Raw genomic sequence first — 16,801 nt, 5'->3', positions numbered from 1 at the left:
TGCTCAAGTGGCCATCTTCAGGTGCGGCCCTGTCCTGCCGCTTCCCCAGTTTAGGCTCCTGGCTCCACTAATGACATCACTCTGTTACAGCCAATGAAACAGCGGCAGGAGTAACCCTGTCGTCATATCACTGAATACATCTCAGAACGTCAAATAAACAAAATGTGAACTAAAACATGTTCAATTAATACTACTGAGTTTGGAAAAATATTTGAATAAATGTATGTTTTTGTTTATTAAAATAAAATGTCAAATATTACTGGGGACTATTTTGTTTTCCCCAAATATTGGTTATGACATTTCCCCACTGTCCTTATGTAAACCTACTCCCCTCTTTGATGGTTTCAGTGAGAATCTACAATGTGAATAGTCATAAAAATAAAGACCATTAAACGTGTGTCCAAACTTTTGACCAGTAGTGTACATAAATATATATTATGCATTTAACTTTGTGTTGGTTCAGAACCTGCTTGTCTCCATGGATATTTAATCACTATTAGCCTAGAATGTCCCACAGCATGACATTCAACTTATTTTCATTTATAAATGACTGCAAACATATTTTGTCATGTTTTTAGCAATAACTGTGACACATTCCCTGTAAAGACATAAGATCCTCATGAGGTGAAGCAGGTGACAGACTCTCGGTAAACATCCACATAAACATTGTATGAAAACATGCAGCTTTGCCAGTTGTAAGTGTGTGTGGTACTTACAGTCTTGCCAGGAAAACAGGAGGAAAAAATAAAGCCACATCATCTTGGACAAATTCAGAATTTCAAATTTTAAATCTGCTTCGTCTGTATCTTATCGAGATGAACACTTGAGGCATGTGCCGTTTTTACTGTGTTGAGCACAAAGCAGAGGCAGTTTTTTTTCCACTTCATGTGTGGTTGATGTGAGGTCTGCCCCTTTTAGGTTGAGTTGTGTGCAGTGAACTGAAGAAAAAGATCAAATGGCAATGTGGGGCAAACTTCTCAAAATGTCCTTAAAGACCCTGTAGTATGCTATTTTCTGATCTGTCTTATAATGTTTCCTCAGCACAAACATACATGGAGTTGTGTTTTGTTTCATTCACGTTTCACTTACAAATCCTGCATATTTAGGGTCACTTCTTCTCTCAAGCTGAAAACACTTTGTCATGTCATGTAGTAATACAAGGAAGTGCTCCACTATGTTATTAAAGTCCCTACACCTTCACTAGAATCATTTGGATGATTTCAGAGCTCAAATTTCTGATCTCAACTAAACTAAAGGTAAAAGGAACTGTTAACTTGAAAACTACCACTTCATGACATCACAAGGAGGAACAGAGAATTTTGAGCTTTGTAGATGTAGACAGACAAATAATAAAGAGTTACTAAAACATTTGTGAATGAAACAAAACACAGCTCCATTATAATATGGCTTAAGTCTCAGTAGTTTTGTATAATACAGGATTTTTAAAGGAGACATACATAATTATGTATGTATGCAGATTTGATAGTGGACTCCCCTTGTTCTTAAACATGTGCATCATTAATTGGACAAGGTTTGTATTGAGGTCAAGTGTCTGGTTGTTCCTCTCTACATGACTCTTTCTGGAGTGTTTTTCACATAGTATTAAGCATAAACACATCTTGAATAAAAGTGACTTGACTGCAAGTCAAAAGTTTGGACACACCTTCTCATTCAGTGTTTGCTTTGCTTTATGTTACTACAGTCTACATGTTAGATACATACAGAAGACATTAAATATATAATGCAAGAATTATGGAATTATGTAACAAAATGTTAAATATCAACATACACACACACACACACACACACATATATATATATATATATATATATATATATATATATATATATATATATATATATATATTTTTTTTTTTTTTTTTTTTTTTAGGTTTGAGCCAAGGGACAAAGTCCCAGCGAGAGACTCATTAGTATTTCTCACAAATGATGTCATATTGAAGTGGATCGAATGGAACATTTGTGCACATCGATGACCTGAATGCAATGATGTACAATATATGGAGGCTTGATATAAAAGTGTTCTACAGCACCTCATTGAACATTTAAAATGGGTCAAAAAATATTGTTTGTTGAAGACAATTCAGATTTGCCACAAACATTCGTCTTGCCACACTGAACCAAAAAGCCAGTGCGGACATACCTCTATCTCCAACTGTGCAGGCATGACACATGACATGACATGTCAGAAATGATCTCATTGGAATGAATGGCTGATTTTGCGGTGATGAGAAGCAGGATCTTCGCTGTGGCATGTACCCTGCAGTCGCAAGGAGTAGTTAAGGGCCTTTAATGTCACATCTGGATAATATCTCTTTGCTTTGTTGACTTTGCTACAAACCTTTGGCTTTCTCTCAGTGAGCCTGGTCACATGGTAAATAGTAACAGTTTATATAGTGCTTTTCTGCCTGGAATGTGCCACCCTGGAAATGTTGAACAATCTGTGCAACTTCTGTAGGGTTAAAGAATCACCTCATACTCACAGTAATGAAAATCACTCTCACCAAATTCAGCACAATTAGAAAACCAGCTAAAAAGACCAAAAGGGAGAAACTTGAAATGAGCTCCACATGTAAACCCAGTCCTGTTTTTAGGGGTTGTGTCATTGGTGCCGCTCTAGTGCACCTATAGACGTATAGGAGTCTTCATTGGCAGAGCTATATGTTTTCATACAATGTCTAGTATTAAAATATGTAGCTTTGCCAATTTTGAACTTGTGCTGTGGAAAAAATAAAGCCACATAATGTTGAACAAATAACAAAATTGTAATTCAAAATCTATTTGGTCTGTATCTTGGTGAGATGTGCATGTGGTCAGTTGAGGTTTATGGCAATACTTGCTGTTTGCAGTTATTGTGTAAGGGTCTTAACACAGGAAGTTTTTTTTTTCCACTTCATATGTGGTTGACTTGAAATGAGGTCTGTGCTCATTTTAGGTTGAGTTGTGTGCAGTGAGCTGAAGAAATAGGTCAAATGGCAGTGTGAGGCATACTTCTCAAAATGTACTTCAGTGTATCTTCTCCTGTTTTTATCTTTTGTAGGTGAAGCACTTTGTGAGCTATGTCTGTGAAAAGCACTAAGATAAATAAACTTTACTTCCTTACAGCGCCTGTATTACACTATTTTCTCATCTATGTGTAGCAGAGCAGCATATTTGTACATGTACTTCAAGGTAGTAAAGTTGCCAACAACGCCACCTGGTAATGCCAGGACACAGTGTTTTTCCCCACCCACTATAGACACACAGGTTTGTTGACTGAATATGGCGTGAGACTTGAATATACTTTACATTGAATTTATTATCCATCTTTGCAAAAGGTTAATAACAAATATCCTCCACCAGTCCTGTGCGTTCATTGGGTCGCATGGCCTCGTTGCTTGGAGTTACCTTAGGACCATTATCACAGTCAATATTGCGCCTCGCAGTAGCTCTTCCCCCAAGACGAAGACTTCAGAGAGCGAGTCCTTTCACCAAGGGCCACGACCACAGAACAGACCAGGTACACGGAGAATATTAAAAGAGAAAGAAAAGGGAAAGAAAAGGGGAGGCTTCCCGCCAGCAGGAGCCTAAATATAACATATTACATTTAACGTACAATACACACGACAAAGAGGAACACAAAATAAACCATAGCGACATACCGTGTAGAATTCACCGCGGCACGCCACCCAAACACGCAGAGGACCGCCCAGCGCCGAGACACAAAAGCTAAAAAACACAACCTGCGTTAACCTCACACACGGCGTTACTGAGCCAGCAAGACGATTTCCCCACTTACCCCCACGATGCCCGCACACTCTCCGCAATTACTGCGCTGAACACCTTGCAACAGTAAACTTAGTGCGCCTAAACGTGGTCCACTCGGGGCCTCGCGTCTTGCGGCCATGACAGCTTGGCTCCGCCAGCGTGCAACGTCAGCGGTCGGCGTTCAGGAGGGAGGGGCGAGCGTAGCGCATAGTGCCCCTTTTATAGGCGGGTTTGTGACCCATAAACCCGATACTATCACATTTGCCCCCCCAAATTGCATCGGCGACCCGACGATGGAAATTTTAAGAACCAGTCATTCCCAGACAGGCGTGGTAATCATATCAAAACCCTCTCTGTTTTACCCTAGATGCATCACCTTCCGTCCCCGAATATTCGGCATGACGCAACTCGTAAAACGGTAACGCTATTTAAAACAAAATTGCCGTACTGTTGCAGCGGCGCACTCGACCGCGATCATTCCCAAAGTCCACGATTAAAAGGAAATGCCCTAAAGGCTTAAGAGTTACTTGGGGCCCACGTACTTTTAAACCAGCTACTCTCCCACGAGCCTACACCAGTCATTTTCAACAAGTACGCCGCCATGACACCTAGACCCCTGGGGCCTGCGATGAGAGCAGCCCCACTATGCCCCCCCACCACACCTGAAAATCCTACCCCGGACGTCGAGCTTTCGCAGAAGCCTCCCCTTTATCTCTTTGAAACAGTATCAGTCGCAATTCCACCATCTACATACAAATACAGACAAGAGGTAAAAAGAAAACATTGCATACATTTTCAGTGTGCCCTGTAGCCGTCACAGAAATAACATTTTGCCTAAGTCCACCTGTACCAAGCACAGAACAAAATATGCATTCCAACATAAAACTACACACAAAATAAAAATGCAAACCACACTAGAAACTTCACATGAATGCATTAAACACAGGGGGGTCATAGCCTACGATATCCTGTACGCACAGCCTTAGCAGCACCATTATATATACACACAATGTAATCTTAATTCCTCTATGTCACCACACACAGAGAAGTACATTAGTCTGCCATAATTCAGTCATCCTGCCAACAACGCCAAAATGTAGCAGAGCAGCATATTTGTACATGTACTTCAAGGTAGTAAAGTTGCCAACAACGCCACCTGGTAATGCCAGGACACAGTGTTTTTCCCCACCCACTATAGACACACAGGTTTGTTGACTGAATATGGCGTGAGACTTGAATATACTTTACATTGAATTTATTATCCATCTTTGCAAAAGGTTAATAACAAATATCCTCCACCAGTCCTGTGCGTTCATTGGGTCGCATGGCCTCGTTGCTTGGAGTTACCTTAGGACCATTATCACAGTCAATATTGCGCCTCGCAGTAGCTCTTCCCCCAAGACGAAGACTTCAGAGAGCGAGTCCTTTCACCAAGGGCCACGACCACAGAACAGACCAGGTACACGGAGAATATTAAAAGAGAAAGAAAAGGGAAAGAAAAGGGGAGGCTTCCCGCCAGCAGGAGCCTAAATATAACATATTACATTTAACGTACAATACACACGACAAAGAGGAACACAAAATAAACCATAGCGACATACCGTGTAGAATTCACCGCGGCACGCCACCCAAACACGCAGAGGACCGCCCAGCGCCGAGACACAAAAGCTAAAAACACAACCTGCGTTAACCTCACACACGGCGTTACTGAGCCAGCAAGACGATTTCCCCACTTACCCCCACGATGCCCGCACACTCTCCGCAATTACTGCGCTGAACACCTTGCAACAGTAAACTTAGTGCGCCTAAACGTGGTCCACTCGGGGCCTCGCGTCTTGCGGCCATGACAGCTTGGCTCCGCCAGCGTGCAACGTCAGCGGTCGGCGTTCAGGAGGGAGGGGCGAGCGTAGCGCATAGTGCCCCTTTTATAGGCGGGTTTGTGACCCATAAACCCGATACTGTCACATATGTTATAATGTTGTTTCCTCATCAAGAACAGACCTGGAGTTGTGTTTTGTTTCATTCACGTTTCACACACATATCCAGCACTTGTAGGGTCAGTTCTTCTCTCAAACTGAGAACAATTCATACACCTACACTAGAATCAATTAGATCATTTCCAACCTGGAATTGTTGGTAAAAGATAGCAGGTCATAGCACTTCTCGGTGTTCCAAAACAGTTTCACTCCACTTAAAACTGAAAACAAAAAAAACAAAATGCAGGATCTTGAACAGAAACCTCCCACAGACAATGAGCTTACATAAAATGTTGGCCTTGGACGGCTCAGAGATCCAAATTGTTGATCATTACAAGAACAAAGGCATATGGCTCGATTCTTCATTTCATTTTGAAAGACACATTAACAGTCTACTCACTAAAGCCAAACTAAGAATAAGTTTCCTTTATCAACATAAAATCAGTTTCACACACCCTACAAAAGAGCTTTTGGTTAAAACTACAGTCCTCACGATCAATGACTGTGGAGACTTAGTTTACAGATCTGCATCAAAAACACTGTTCCATAAGCTCCATGTGATTTATCACACAGCCTCTGCTTTGTCACAGGTGTTTACCATTTACCACCATCACTGTGCACTTTGGTCCTTCCACATCCACAGCTCCAGACACACACCAACAGACACCTGAACCTGGTCGTTCTAAAGCTGCACAGCTTTGGGACGCTCCTCATTTCAGTTCTGCAGCAGAGACTGGATCCACCTTCAACACACTTTTTTTTTTTGTTTTTTCCTCTGTCGACTTTTAAAAGCTCCATCCAGAGTATTTTACAGGCTCACTTCACATGCTTTTAACATTTTTATATCTTTAATCTGCAAATATTTCACTGTCTCATGTTCTGGTTGATGTGAGAGTTTGTTCTGTTTGTGCTGTTTTATACTAGACAGACTGGCGCCACCTAGTGCCTCCGCTCAATTTCATTTCTCTCCAGCGACTAGGTCAGGAATCAGAATACACTAGATGGTTTGCAAGAACCCTGGACAAAGGGTAAATTTAAAAAAGTACCCGCCTACCATTGAGCAAATGAATCCTAATGCTGCAAGGTCACACGGTTTCTACGAAGTGAAACCATCTGATGAATCAGGCTAGTTTTATTCTGCCTCTTGGCCACGTCGTCATTGCAAATGAAAGTGTGTTCTTAATGGACCTACCTGTTAAAATATTGAATAAATAAAATAAGTAAATAAAATAATTTGAAATAACTCATTCTGTCTTCAGTTATATCCTTAAAATTAGAGATTGTTTTGGTCAGACAGGAGAGTATGTTGACCTGCTTTACATGTTTCAGTTGTCTACATGATGTTGGAGTGCTCGCTCTTGTAGGCTGCTTTTCTTGGATTTGTCAGACAGTAGGGGGCGTGAGCTTCCAGAGAGACTTCTTGTAGCAGGAAGTAGTTGAAATATGTACAGCAGGTAAACAAAGAATCTCCAAGGTAACACATGACATTTTTGGATCATTGTTTTACCTTTTATTGCTTTGAAAATGCTGCTGTAACTATGAGGATCTCCTGGAAAACGATAGCGAGACTTCTCAAGGAGCTTATCCTCCAAACAAATACATTCAGATGACTATATTCACTGATGTTAAAGGGATAGTTTGGGTTTTTTGACATCAATCTGTATGTCATCCCCGTGAGCAGTGTCGTGCATCCACACTGACTTACCCCCGACAGCGTCCGGTGAGCCCAGATACTGGCCGTTTTCGGTGCTGACGAAAGTAGACCAGCAAGTTGTCTGGGGACATGAAAATAAAGTGTTTTTCAACAATCTGTGTTCAAAAGAGTGATACATTTGCATCACAAAACCATCATCCTCCAAAAAGTCAGACCTCATAATCAATTGGCACTATTTTCTCTCCGTTCGTATCACTGCGCTCTGCCGCCAGGTGACAGTCGCGCACGAATCCGTCACTTTCTTCAATTGTTTGGCAGGGTTTACATGCTCAGACCACCAGGACGCAAGAGAGCTGACGAGAGAGCTAGTGCCATAAGTATATAAGATTGTATCAGATACATAAGAATAAATCTAAAAAATGGTGCGAACTCTTGTTTATCCAAGCTGGCGGCCACAATATATTATATCAAAACAATGAAATACAAAAAAAAGTGCATTTAGGAAGAGAAAAGGATAATATTGAGGGAAGTCGAGTTCATAAAGTCCAGGACTATTTCACACATATTTCAGAGCTTTTATATATAACTTGAGTTCGTTTTTAAAACAAGCAAAGTTAGTGGGACATTTCTGAATTTTACATTTGTGGATGTAAAATTTGGAACAACTTAACAAAACAACATCAGTACACCCAGGACACAGTGTTGGGAAGTTTACTTTTAAAATGTAATCCCCTACAGATTACAGATTACATACACCAAAATGTAGTTTGTAACGTAATCCATTAAATTACTTAAAGTGAGTAATGTAATCTGATTACTTTGGATTACTTGATTTGTTGTAGAGAAACAAAGACGAGGAAATCTTCACATACGATTTTGTCTGATAAAAGAAAATAAAAAGCCCAAACTTTACTGAACCAAATTAAAAATATTATTGATAGAAAACGAAGAAACACGTCCACACAGCATGGTCCTGTTAAATCCTGTTTTAGACCTGGTTTAGTCCTGGTTTAGACCTGGTTTAGACAAGGTTTAGATCTAGTTTAGACTTGGTTTAGACCTGGTTTAGATCTACGTTAGACCTGGTTTAGATCTGGTTTTAGACCTGGTTTAGTCCTGGTTTAGATCTAGTTTAGACGTGGTTTAGATCTAGTTTAGACCTGGTTTTAGTCCTGGTTTAGTTTCTGGCATCTACCGAAAAAAAAGGGCCATGTAATCCCTTTATTTCAACAAAGTAACTGTAATCCAATTACCACTCACTGAAACAGTAACTGTAGTTGAATACAGTTACTCATAAATTGTACTCTGATTACATAACTCTGGTACATGTAATCTGTTACTCCCCGACACTGCTTTTCTGTCCCATTTTTTTAGTTTTATTTTTTTCTTTCTTTCTTTCTTATTATTATTATTTATTTATTTTTTCTTTTTATTTATTTATTTATTTTTTTTTTCTGTCCCATTTTTTATGCTTACAAAACGTGCGTGATGACGTGTGTCGCGAGGTGGGCGTGTCCTCCGCGTCAGCCTGTGATAGCACGAGCCGTTAGCCTGGTTTGTAGTTTTTCGTGAGTTTGTAGTTTGACTTTGAGCTTCGGGTCCCGGACGGAAAAAACAAAACAAAACCTGGTTTAGACCTGGTTAGATCTACTTTAGATCTAGTTTAGATTTAGTTTAGACCTGGTTTAGGCCTGGTTTTGTCCTGGTTTTGTCCTGGTTTAGATTTAGTTTAGACCTGGTTTAGATCTAGTTTAGATCTAGTTTAGACCTGGCTCCGTTTCCCTCCGGAGGTCGAGGTCGAGTTGTTCAGAAGTGACACGAGGATGAAGAATTGAAGTGATTTAGTGATTTGGAGGGAAACGGAGAGTTTGTTCAACTTGTTCTGTTGTTTATAGTTTATCTGAAGAACTGTCAAATATGTGACGTTAGGGTTAGGGGTGTGTGTGTGTGGGTGTGTGTGTGTGTGTGTGTGTGTGTGTATGTGTGTGTCAGGTGCCCTCCCGCTACATAGAGATGAAGACAGAGGAAGAGAAGAGGGATAAAGAGGGATGGAGACAAGGAGAGCACTAAAAAGTGACAAGTCCTGATGTGACTAAACCAGGACTAAACCAGGACTGAACCAGAACTGAACCAGGACTAAAATATGGACTGAACCAAGACCAGGACTAATGTAAAACAGGACCGAATCCCTGGTGTAATTATGACAAAAATAGAACATAGGCGCCTCAAAAGCTTCACATTTCATTTTTATTATTATCACTGTTTTACTCACAGTCTGTTTGTCTTTCAATGATAAATGACTCACATCTAAATCCAAAATACAAACTGAAAATGCCCAAATCCAGAGTCCTTTTCCTCTTTAGACGTCCACAGACTGTAAAGAAATCGCTCGGCTCCAGTCAAATGAAGCTCATCGACGCCTGCGGTTACAGGGGAGAATTCAGAGCTGCATTTTAGGAATCGATTTACAGACAAAACAGCAAAATGAAAAACCCGGGATATCACGTAGAGCGGATTAATACGAACATTTTAAGAGCAGAACGATGAGGCTCGCAGCAGCAGTTACGGCCGACACACACTACAGGATTTTGAACCTTTTTTTTTTTTTTTTTTTTTTTTTAATATATGTTTATTCATTTCATTAGAGATATTAAGTGTCCATTTAACTATTTACCCGAGTGTAAGCACATCCATATGTCACACATTATATACATATACATATATATACATGCATATATATACATACACACACACCTACACATACATATATACATACATACATACATACTCTGTATTCATTTACCTTATGTTCATAACAATACTCCTTACTTGTTTATATACGTGTGTGGACACATGCATGCACCCACCCACATACGCACATGCATGCGTGCACACATATACATACATATACACATTTAAATCCGTGCACCTATATACATATAGGCACATATTCATACATATACATATATTTCATTACATTTTTTTTTTAACACTTCATATTATAAAGGCAGAGCCTAATATTATATCTATTTATATTCTCCTTGTGTGTGTATATATACATACATACACACATATATGTATACATATACACATACATACACACACATACATATAAACATATACATACATATATCTACACTCTTATTTTTCCCTTTAATCCCTTCCCCCGATTAATAACCCCTCACCAAACTAAATAAATAAAAATCACATTATGAATGAATAAACACACACATACACATTCATACATATTCACTCACTCACATACATCCATGCACACATCAAAGGTAGGATATACATTATCTTGTTTCTTGTATTACCGGTGCCCATAACTCCTCAAATTCCTTCATTTTAAATTGCAGTCTTACTACTGGGTGTACTGTAACCTGTCAGTAACCAGCAGACATGTGGACTTCAACATGCATGGACACACTCACACTCTAAACCCCACACAACATCTAGTCTGACACGCAGCTATTGTTTTGAGCCTCATTTGAACTGCTTTTCTGCTCTGAAATCTGTTATTGACATTTTAGTCTCTGTATGATTTTTATTTAAGTTGTAAACATGTAAGGCTAGTGCTTATAGAAGTTGGAAAGACGTTCAAGTTAAATACTTTAAACAATAATGTGTTTTACATCTTTTTCATCATTTTGATTTTATTGAAATTACAATTTTACATAACGAAACACAAATAAAATTAAACACAAAATAAAAACAACAAGGAACCAAAGAGCAAAAACTCAAAAGCCAAAACTGTACATATGACATTTTTCATGTTTGTGTGTGTGTTTTGTTTTTATAAAAAAAAACAAAAAACAAAAAAAAAACTGAAAATTATCAACACTGAAAATTCGATGGAAAAAAGCAAGAGCAATTTACAAGCAAGGAATGCTTTTTTCCTGACAGTTTAAATGGTTTTATTTATTTTTTATTCATATGTTTAATCATATGATAATGCAATTTAGTTAGGAAGTTAAATTATAATTTCACCTACTATTTTGTGAAATAAACACACTTTAAACACAAAACAACTCAATACATGTGTGCTAAAATGTTTTTAAACTTGTTCACACAGAACTCTTCCTGTTCATTGTGCCACAGTTATAACAGTTTCAACAGAGTTCATTTTCCATTCATCATCATTCCATAAAACAAACACTGAGAAACTGAGACTGTGTTTGGTGGAATCATGTGGCGCCCTCTACTGGTGCACCTCAGAATACACACACTCACTCCAGGTGTCGTCCCTCTGCACTCGGGAATGTCCGGATCTTTTGGGATGCACGGAGGCATAAAAGACGTCGCCGGGAAAAGGCTGAGTCTGCATTAAAAAAAAAAAAAAAAAAAAATATATATATATATTATATATATATATATAACAATAATAATAATAATAAAATAAAAAAAAATAAAATAAAAAGATTGGAATGTTAGTATCAATTCATACAGAATAATACAACTTGAATTAAGTAGCTGGTGCCCACAGCAACTTCCAGAATAACTTGAATTGTGAATGATGTACATAACAAATGGTAAAATCTTACCCCTGATTTGTCAGATGATCTTGTACCTTATAAAAGATTAAAAAAAAACATAAATAAATAAAACATGCAGATTTATTTGGTTATATTATTTTAATAATTTAAATATAGATACATATTAATTGCAATGCCATAGTGGAACATTCCTGACAATGTAATAACATCTCCATGGAGACAAGCAGGTGGTGCAGCAGAAAAGTACATGTACGTAATGCAACTGTAAACATGCACTGTAATCTTTTCAGTTTCAATCTTTAAAACTGATTCAAGACAAATGATTAGAGTTTGTTCATAAAACTTTTCAGAACTTTGAAGAAGGCAAAATAGATTTATTTACAGCAAACATTACATTTTGAGCTGTTATTATTTCCCATTACAGTTATGTTTTAGTCCAGCTTGAATGTACAGTTGGAAATGTAATTTTATCAAATGTCAAAACCTTCTTTTCAAAATTCATATGATAATTTTTATAGTGTGCGGGTCCTTCTCCCACATGTACAGAACACCCACGATGTTGTTTCTTTCCTGTATGACTGAAAAGAAATCTATTTACATCGGTTTGTTCCGTTTGTATGTACCTGTTTACTGTTTTAAAAATGTGAAAAACAGAAGAAGTTTTTTTTTTTTTTTTTTAAATAGTTTCCAGTGGTCCAAAGTTCTTCCTCACTTACCTTATGTAAGTGTTACCTGATCATCCTAATTATTCACTGCTCTGAGTTCAGAAGTGTGTTTCACAACTCTAAGCAACCAGCAGTGTTGGGGAGTAACAGATTACATGTACCGGAGTTACGTAATCAGAGTACAAGTTATGAGTAACTGTATTCAGTTACAGTTACTGTTTCAGTGAGTGGTAATTGGATTACAGTTACTCTGTTGAAATAAATGGATTACACTGCGGTATTTTCCTATTTTTGGTAATTCCACTCATTGCTGGAAACTAAACCAAGTCTAAACTAGATCTAAACCAGGTCTAAACCAGGTCTAAACCAGGTCTAAAACCAGGATTAAACCAGGACTAAAGCTAGATCTTAAACAGGTCTAAACCAGGACTGAACCAGGACTAAAACCAGGTCTAAACTAGATTTTAACCAGGTCTAAACCAGGTCTAAAATAGGTCTAAACCAGGTCTAAAATAGATCTAAAACCAGGTCTAAAACAGGACTAAAACAGATCTAAAACCAGGTCTAAAACAGGACTAAAACAGGTCTAAAACCAGGTCTAAAACCAGGTCTAAAACCAGGTCTAAAACAGGACTAAACCAGGATCTAGCAGGATTTAACAGAATTTAACAGGACTAAATCATGCTGCATGGACTGTGTCTCCTCCTCTTCTATCAATAATATTTTTAATATGGTTCAGTAAAATCTGGGCTTTTTATTTTCTTTTAGCAGATAAAACAAAACATCTTATGTGAAGATTTCCTCATCTTTGCTTCTCTACAGCAAATCAAGTAATCCAAAGTATTCAGATTACGTTACTCACCTTAAGTAACTTAATGGATCATGTTACAAACTACATTTTGGGGGATGTAAACTGTAATCTGTAGGGGAATACATTTTAAAAGTCACCTTCCCAACACTGGCAACCAGAGCGGAGTTTTCCAGTCATAGTAAAGTTATGTCAGTCCTGTTATTTCAATCCTCAATAATTATTTTACTTTTTTTTTTTTTTTTTTTTTTGCCTGCTCTGACTGTGATGTTGTGTTTTGGTTGAGTTCAGACCTTGTCCATGGGCCAGTCTGAGAGCAGAGACACAGAGGAGCACGGCCAACATGACGGTGAACGCCAAAGCTGCACTCAGCACGTACACCCCCACCGGAGTCTCGGTTTCTGTTCAAACATCATTCGATTATGAGAAAAATGCATACCGTACATTCAATTATTTCTGTGATCCTGAAGATTCTGTAGGTTTCTTTAAAGAATTCTATGTAGTCTGGTTTAGATAGTGATGAGATTAAGAGTCATGAGTGAGGATCGTTCTGCTTTCTGGTTCTGGAATAAGCATCATTTGTTCATTATGTCCAATGTTTTTTGTAATTAAGAATAAATCAGCATCACATTTGTATACCTGGCTTTGTTTCATTCATCATACATGTGCACAAATGCTTACTTTACTTCACTACTTTCTACATTTAGATACATACAGAAAACATCAAACGTCAAATGATATACGGAATTGTGTAGGAAGAGGAAAAAACCTCAAATAGTTTGTACTTGTTATGTTCAAATCATCATTGCTTTGTTGACAATGATGGAAGAATTTGGCCTTCTCTCAATGAGCTTCTTCTTCTGAAACGGTTTTCACTTCATAACTGTGCCATGTTACGGTCAAGACATGTTAAGAGTGCAAAGCTCAAAGTTCAAAGCAAAGGGTGGCTGTTTTTCAGTCTGAAACAAGTTATGAGTTTTCACAAGATCCATAAGAGATCAGAACCACGGATAATGATAAATATATGAATTTAATCTTACCGTACAATTTCAGGTTTGTCCCGTTCCCGAACAGGACTTGTCCACAGGCGACCACAGCGCAGTAGTAGGTCCCAGTCTGCTCTGAGTTCACGTTGTGTATGGGCAGGTTGTAGACACAGGACTTGGTTGGACTTTTTCCATTTTTCTTGCACTGATCATCTCTGCTCCCTCCTCCTCCGTGGCTGTAAAGGACTCCTGCATGTCTGTCTTCTCTTGCTCTGAACCAGTAAACATTCCGCTGTCCATCGCAGTTTGTCAAATTCACCAAACACTGAAGATTCACGTTACTTCCCGGTTGAATCGTCTCTTGCAACTCATCTTGTCGATCCTTTCGCGTTTCTACCGTCAAATCTGCACTTTTCACAACCACCATGGCACTGACTTCGAAGTTATACATGTACGAATACCCACTGACGCAGTAATAGGTCGCAGAGTCGGACATACGTAAATCCGAGATGGTGAGGTGATTCTGGAAGTTCCCGTTTTTGATAGAAAGTCTGGGATTGTTCTGGAAGTCGCCAATAAAAGTGCTGTTTTTCTCATGTTTGTAAAAGCGAGACATGACGATAGGTTTTTGGCCTAAAATTTGCTTGTACCAGTAAAACATGACAGCTACGCTGCTCGAACCAAAAGAGCACTCCAATGTGACGCTGTCCCCAATATTTACAACGGTGATATTTGAAGAGGTTGCGTAGGTTGGTGTTGGTAGATGAGCTGTAAAATAACAGTTTTTATTAAACAAAATAGTGTCCCGAACATGCTCTTAATGATAAATGATAAAAATGTCAAAGCCACAACTTACCCAGAGCCCACACGAATAAACAGCACAGAGCTAAAGTAGGCCACCTCATTTTGCAGACCTGGACGGAGCAGTTTTGTGCACATTCTCAGCACATTCTCTCCTTTTCAAGACACACGGCTGTTTGATTGGCCAATCATGTTTTGTCTGTAGATGTTCCCCTAACCTGCTCACTCTCAGGACTCCATGGTACTTTTCATTAAATATTTTGTTATTAAAAAGTGATAACTACAGTGACTCAGAACTTAACAGACTCAATAATGTACAAGAAATGTTACACTGTGCAGGAAGAGACACTGAGCGCCAATTATAAAATAATAGTTACAACACTGTTATTAATGACATTAAAATGTAAGGGTATTTAAAGCCACAGTATGTAACTTTTTTAGCCAAAAAATACACTAAAACAAAAGCATGTCTTTATAGCACTGACTTCTCCATAAACCTGACTCTTATTTATCCTGCAGGGCCTCTCCCTCCTTCAGGCTACATATTTGCAAAATGTTCCTTTGGCTGTAATTTTCCACAGTTTTGCATAAAATATATTTATCTCCATGGAGAATGTTCCGTATGTGTGGTTGATCGCACAGACGTGCCACCTCCAGAGAGTTTCATACCTAAAATAGCATATGAATGATTATTATTAAATTTGCACTTAGATTTCCTGTGACTAACATTCAACGCCATTTCTTCCTCTATCTTCTTATATCAAGACACTCGTGCATCTTCTCGTGGAGAGTTACCACCAGTTTGTCTGGAGATGTTGCTTTGTTATGACTCTTTTACAGTATGACATTAGGTAAACATGTCTGTATCCATGAAGTAACAATGTATGTTTCAAATATGTCTTGTGCAGTAAAAAAACCCCGCAACTGAACAAATATGTTTATACAATATGTTTAATGTCATACTGTGGAACATTCCAGGCAAAGCTATAACATCTCCATGAAGAAGTGTGCAATGTGTGTGTGTGACTGATTTTATAACTGGATGATGAAAATTGCCTGTCACATACTTATGTCTATTAACTATATAATAAAGGAAAAAATAATTTATTATGAAATTTAGGATAGTCATCATTTGAAATGTAGACGGGTCTGTGGGTGACATCGAAACTTAGAAACTAAAAATGGCACTGTTTAATGCTGATGAAGCATGTACGGGGGGAAAAACAAAACACATATTTTTGATTGAGGTCAGTGTGGCCTGGTTTAGTTTTCAGACAGCGTGGGCTGTTTCATAATGTTTAGTCATAATTACAGAATATATTACATTACAATAGGATTAAAATAAACTTTATTAACATGTGCAACATATTTACAAGTCAATACAAATCATGCATAATGTTATTCACAAGCTAATGTTCTTTTAAATACATTGTTACAGGAGCTAGGTCATCTTGTCTTTCCCGTATATGTTTGTTGTGTGATAGACCACTCTTCCTGTCTACTTTGTGGTAACATAAGACATCTTCAACTGTCTACAAAGGTGTTATTTAGTTCATTCAAAAATTCAGTTTAAAGATTTTACCAAAAAAAAAAAAAAAAAGTATTTTAAATTTTGGTGAAGTATAATTTTTCTTCCTGGTGGGACACGAG

General features: G+C 38.2%; 1 protein-coding gene and 2 long non-coding RNA genes across 3 annotated transcripts; all 3 read right to left on the bottom strand.

Annotated features, from left to right (window-relative positions):
- Positions 1 to 3,559: 3,559 nt before the first annotated feature.
- LOC129409819 (uncharacterized) lies at positions 3,560 to 4,096 on the bottom strand. Its single transcript, XR_008632597.1, has 3 exons — positions 3,797 to 4,096; positions 3,660 to 3,726; positions 3,560 to 3,584 (listed from the first exon to the last, which is right to left on the bottom strand). It is a non-coding gene; the product is annotated as an uncharacterized LOC129409819 (long non-coding RNA).
- A 1,170-nt stretch (positions 4,097 to 5,266) lies between these two features.
- On the bottom strand, positions 5,267 to 5,649 carry LOC129409820 (uncharacterized). Its single transcript, XR_008632598.1, has 3 exons — positions 5,503 to 5,649; positions 5,367 to 5,433; positions 5,267 to 5,291 (listed from the first exon to the last, which is right to left on the bottom strand). It is a non-coding gene; the product is annotated as an uncharacterized LOC129409820 (long non-coding RNA).
- Positions 5,650 to 11,442: 5,793 nt separating this feature from the next.
- On the bottom strand, positions 11,443 to 15,337 carry LOC110170128 (uncharacterized). The gene is made up of 5 exons (XM_055156523.1): positions 15,207 to 15,337; positions 14,405 to 15,118; positions 13,658 to 13,765; positions 11,940 to 11,965; positions 11,443 to 11,716 (listed from the first exon to the last, which is right to left on the bottom strand). Exons 1-5 carry the CDS (start codon positions 15,253 to 15,255, stop codon positions 11,597 to 11,599), a joined length of 1,017 nt encoding a protein of 338 aa, XP_055012498.1. The 5' UTR covers positions 15,256 to 15,337; the 3' UTR covers positions 11,443 to 11,596.
- Between the last annotated feature and the right edge of the window lie 1,464 nt (positions 15,338 to 16,801).

Source organism: Boleophthalmus pectinirostris, unplaced genomic scaffold (assembly GCF_026225935.1).
Source record: "Boleophthalmus pectinirostris isolate CB_2022bp ecotype Guang Dong unplaced genomic scaffold, ASM2622593v1 HiC_scaffold_20, whole genome shotgun sequence".
Lineage (NCBI taxonomy): Eukaryota > Metazoa > Chordata > Actinopteri > Gobiiformes > Gobiidae > Boleophthalmus > Boleophthalmus pectinirostris.
The sequence above is the reverse complement of the archived record's forward strand: the minus strand, read 5'-3'. Positions and strand labels throughout refer to the sequence as shown.

Excerpts from the sequence above, each read along its gene's own strand:
- LOC110170128 (XM_055156523.1), bottom strand. The coding sequence starts at position 15,255 with ATGAGGTGGCCTACTTTAGCTCTGTGCTGTTTATTCGTGTGGGCTCTG. Across the intron at positions 15,119-15,206 it reads TTTATTCGTGTGGGCTCTGG|CTCATCTACCAACACCAACC; the intron begins GTAAGTTGTGGC and ends GTTATTTTACAG. Across the intron at positions 11,717-11,939 it reads GATCATCTGACAAATCAGGG|ACTCAGCCTTTTCCCGGCGA; the intron begins GTAAGATTTTAC and ends TTTTTAATGCAG.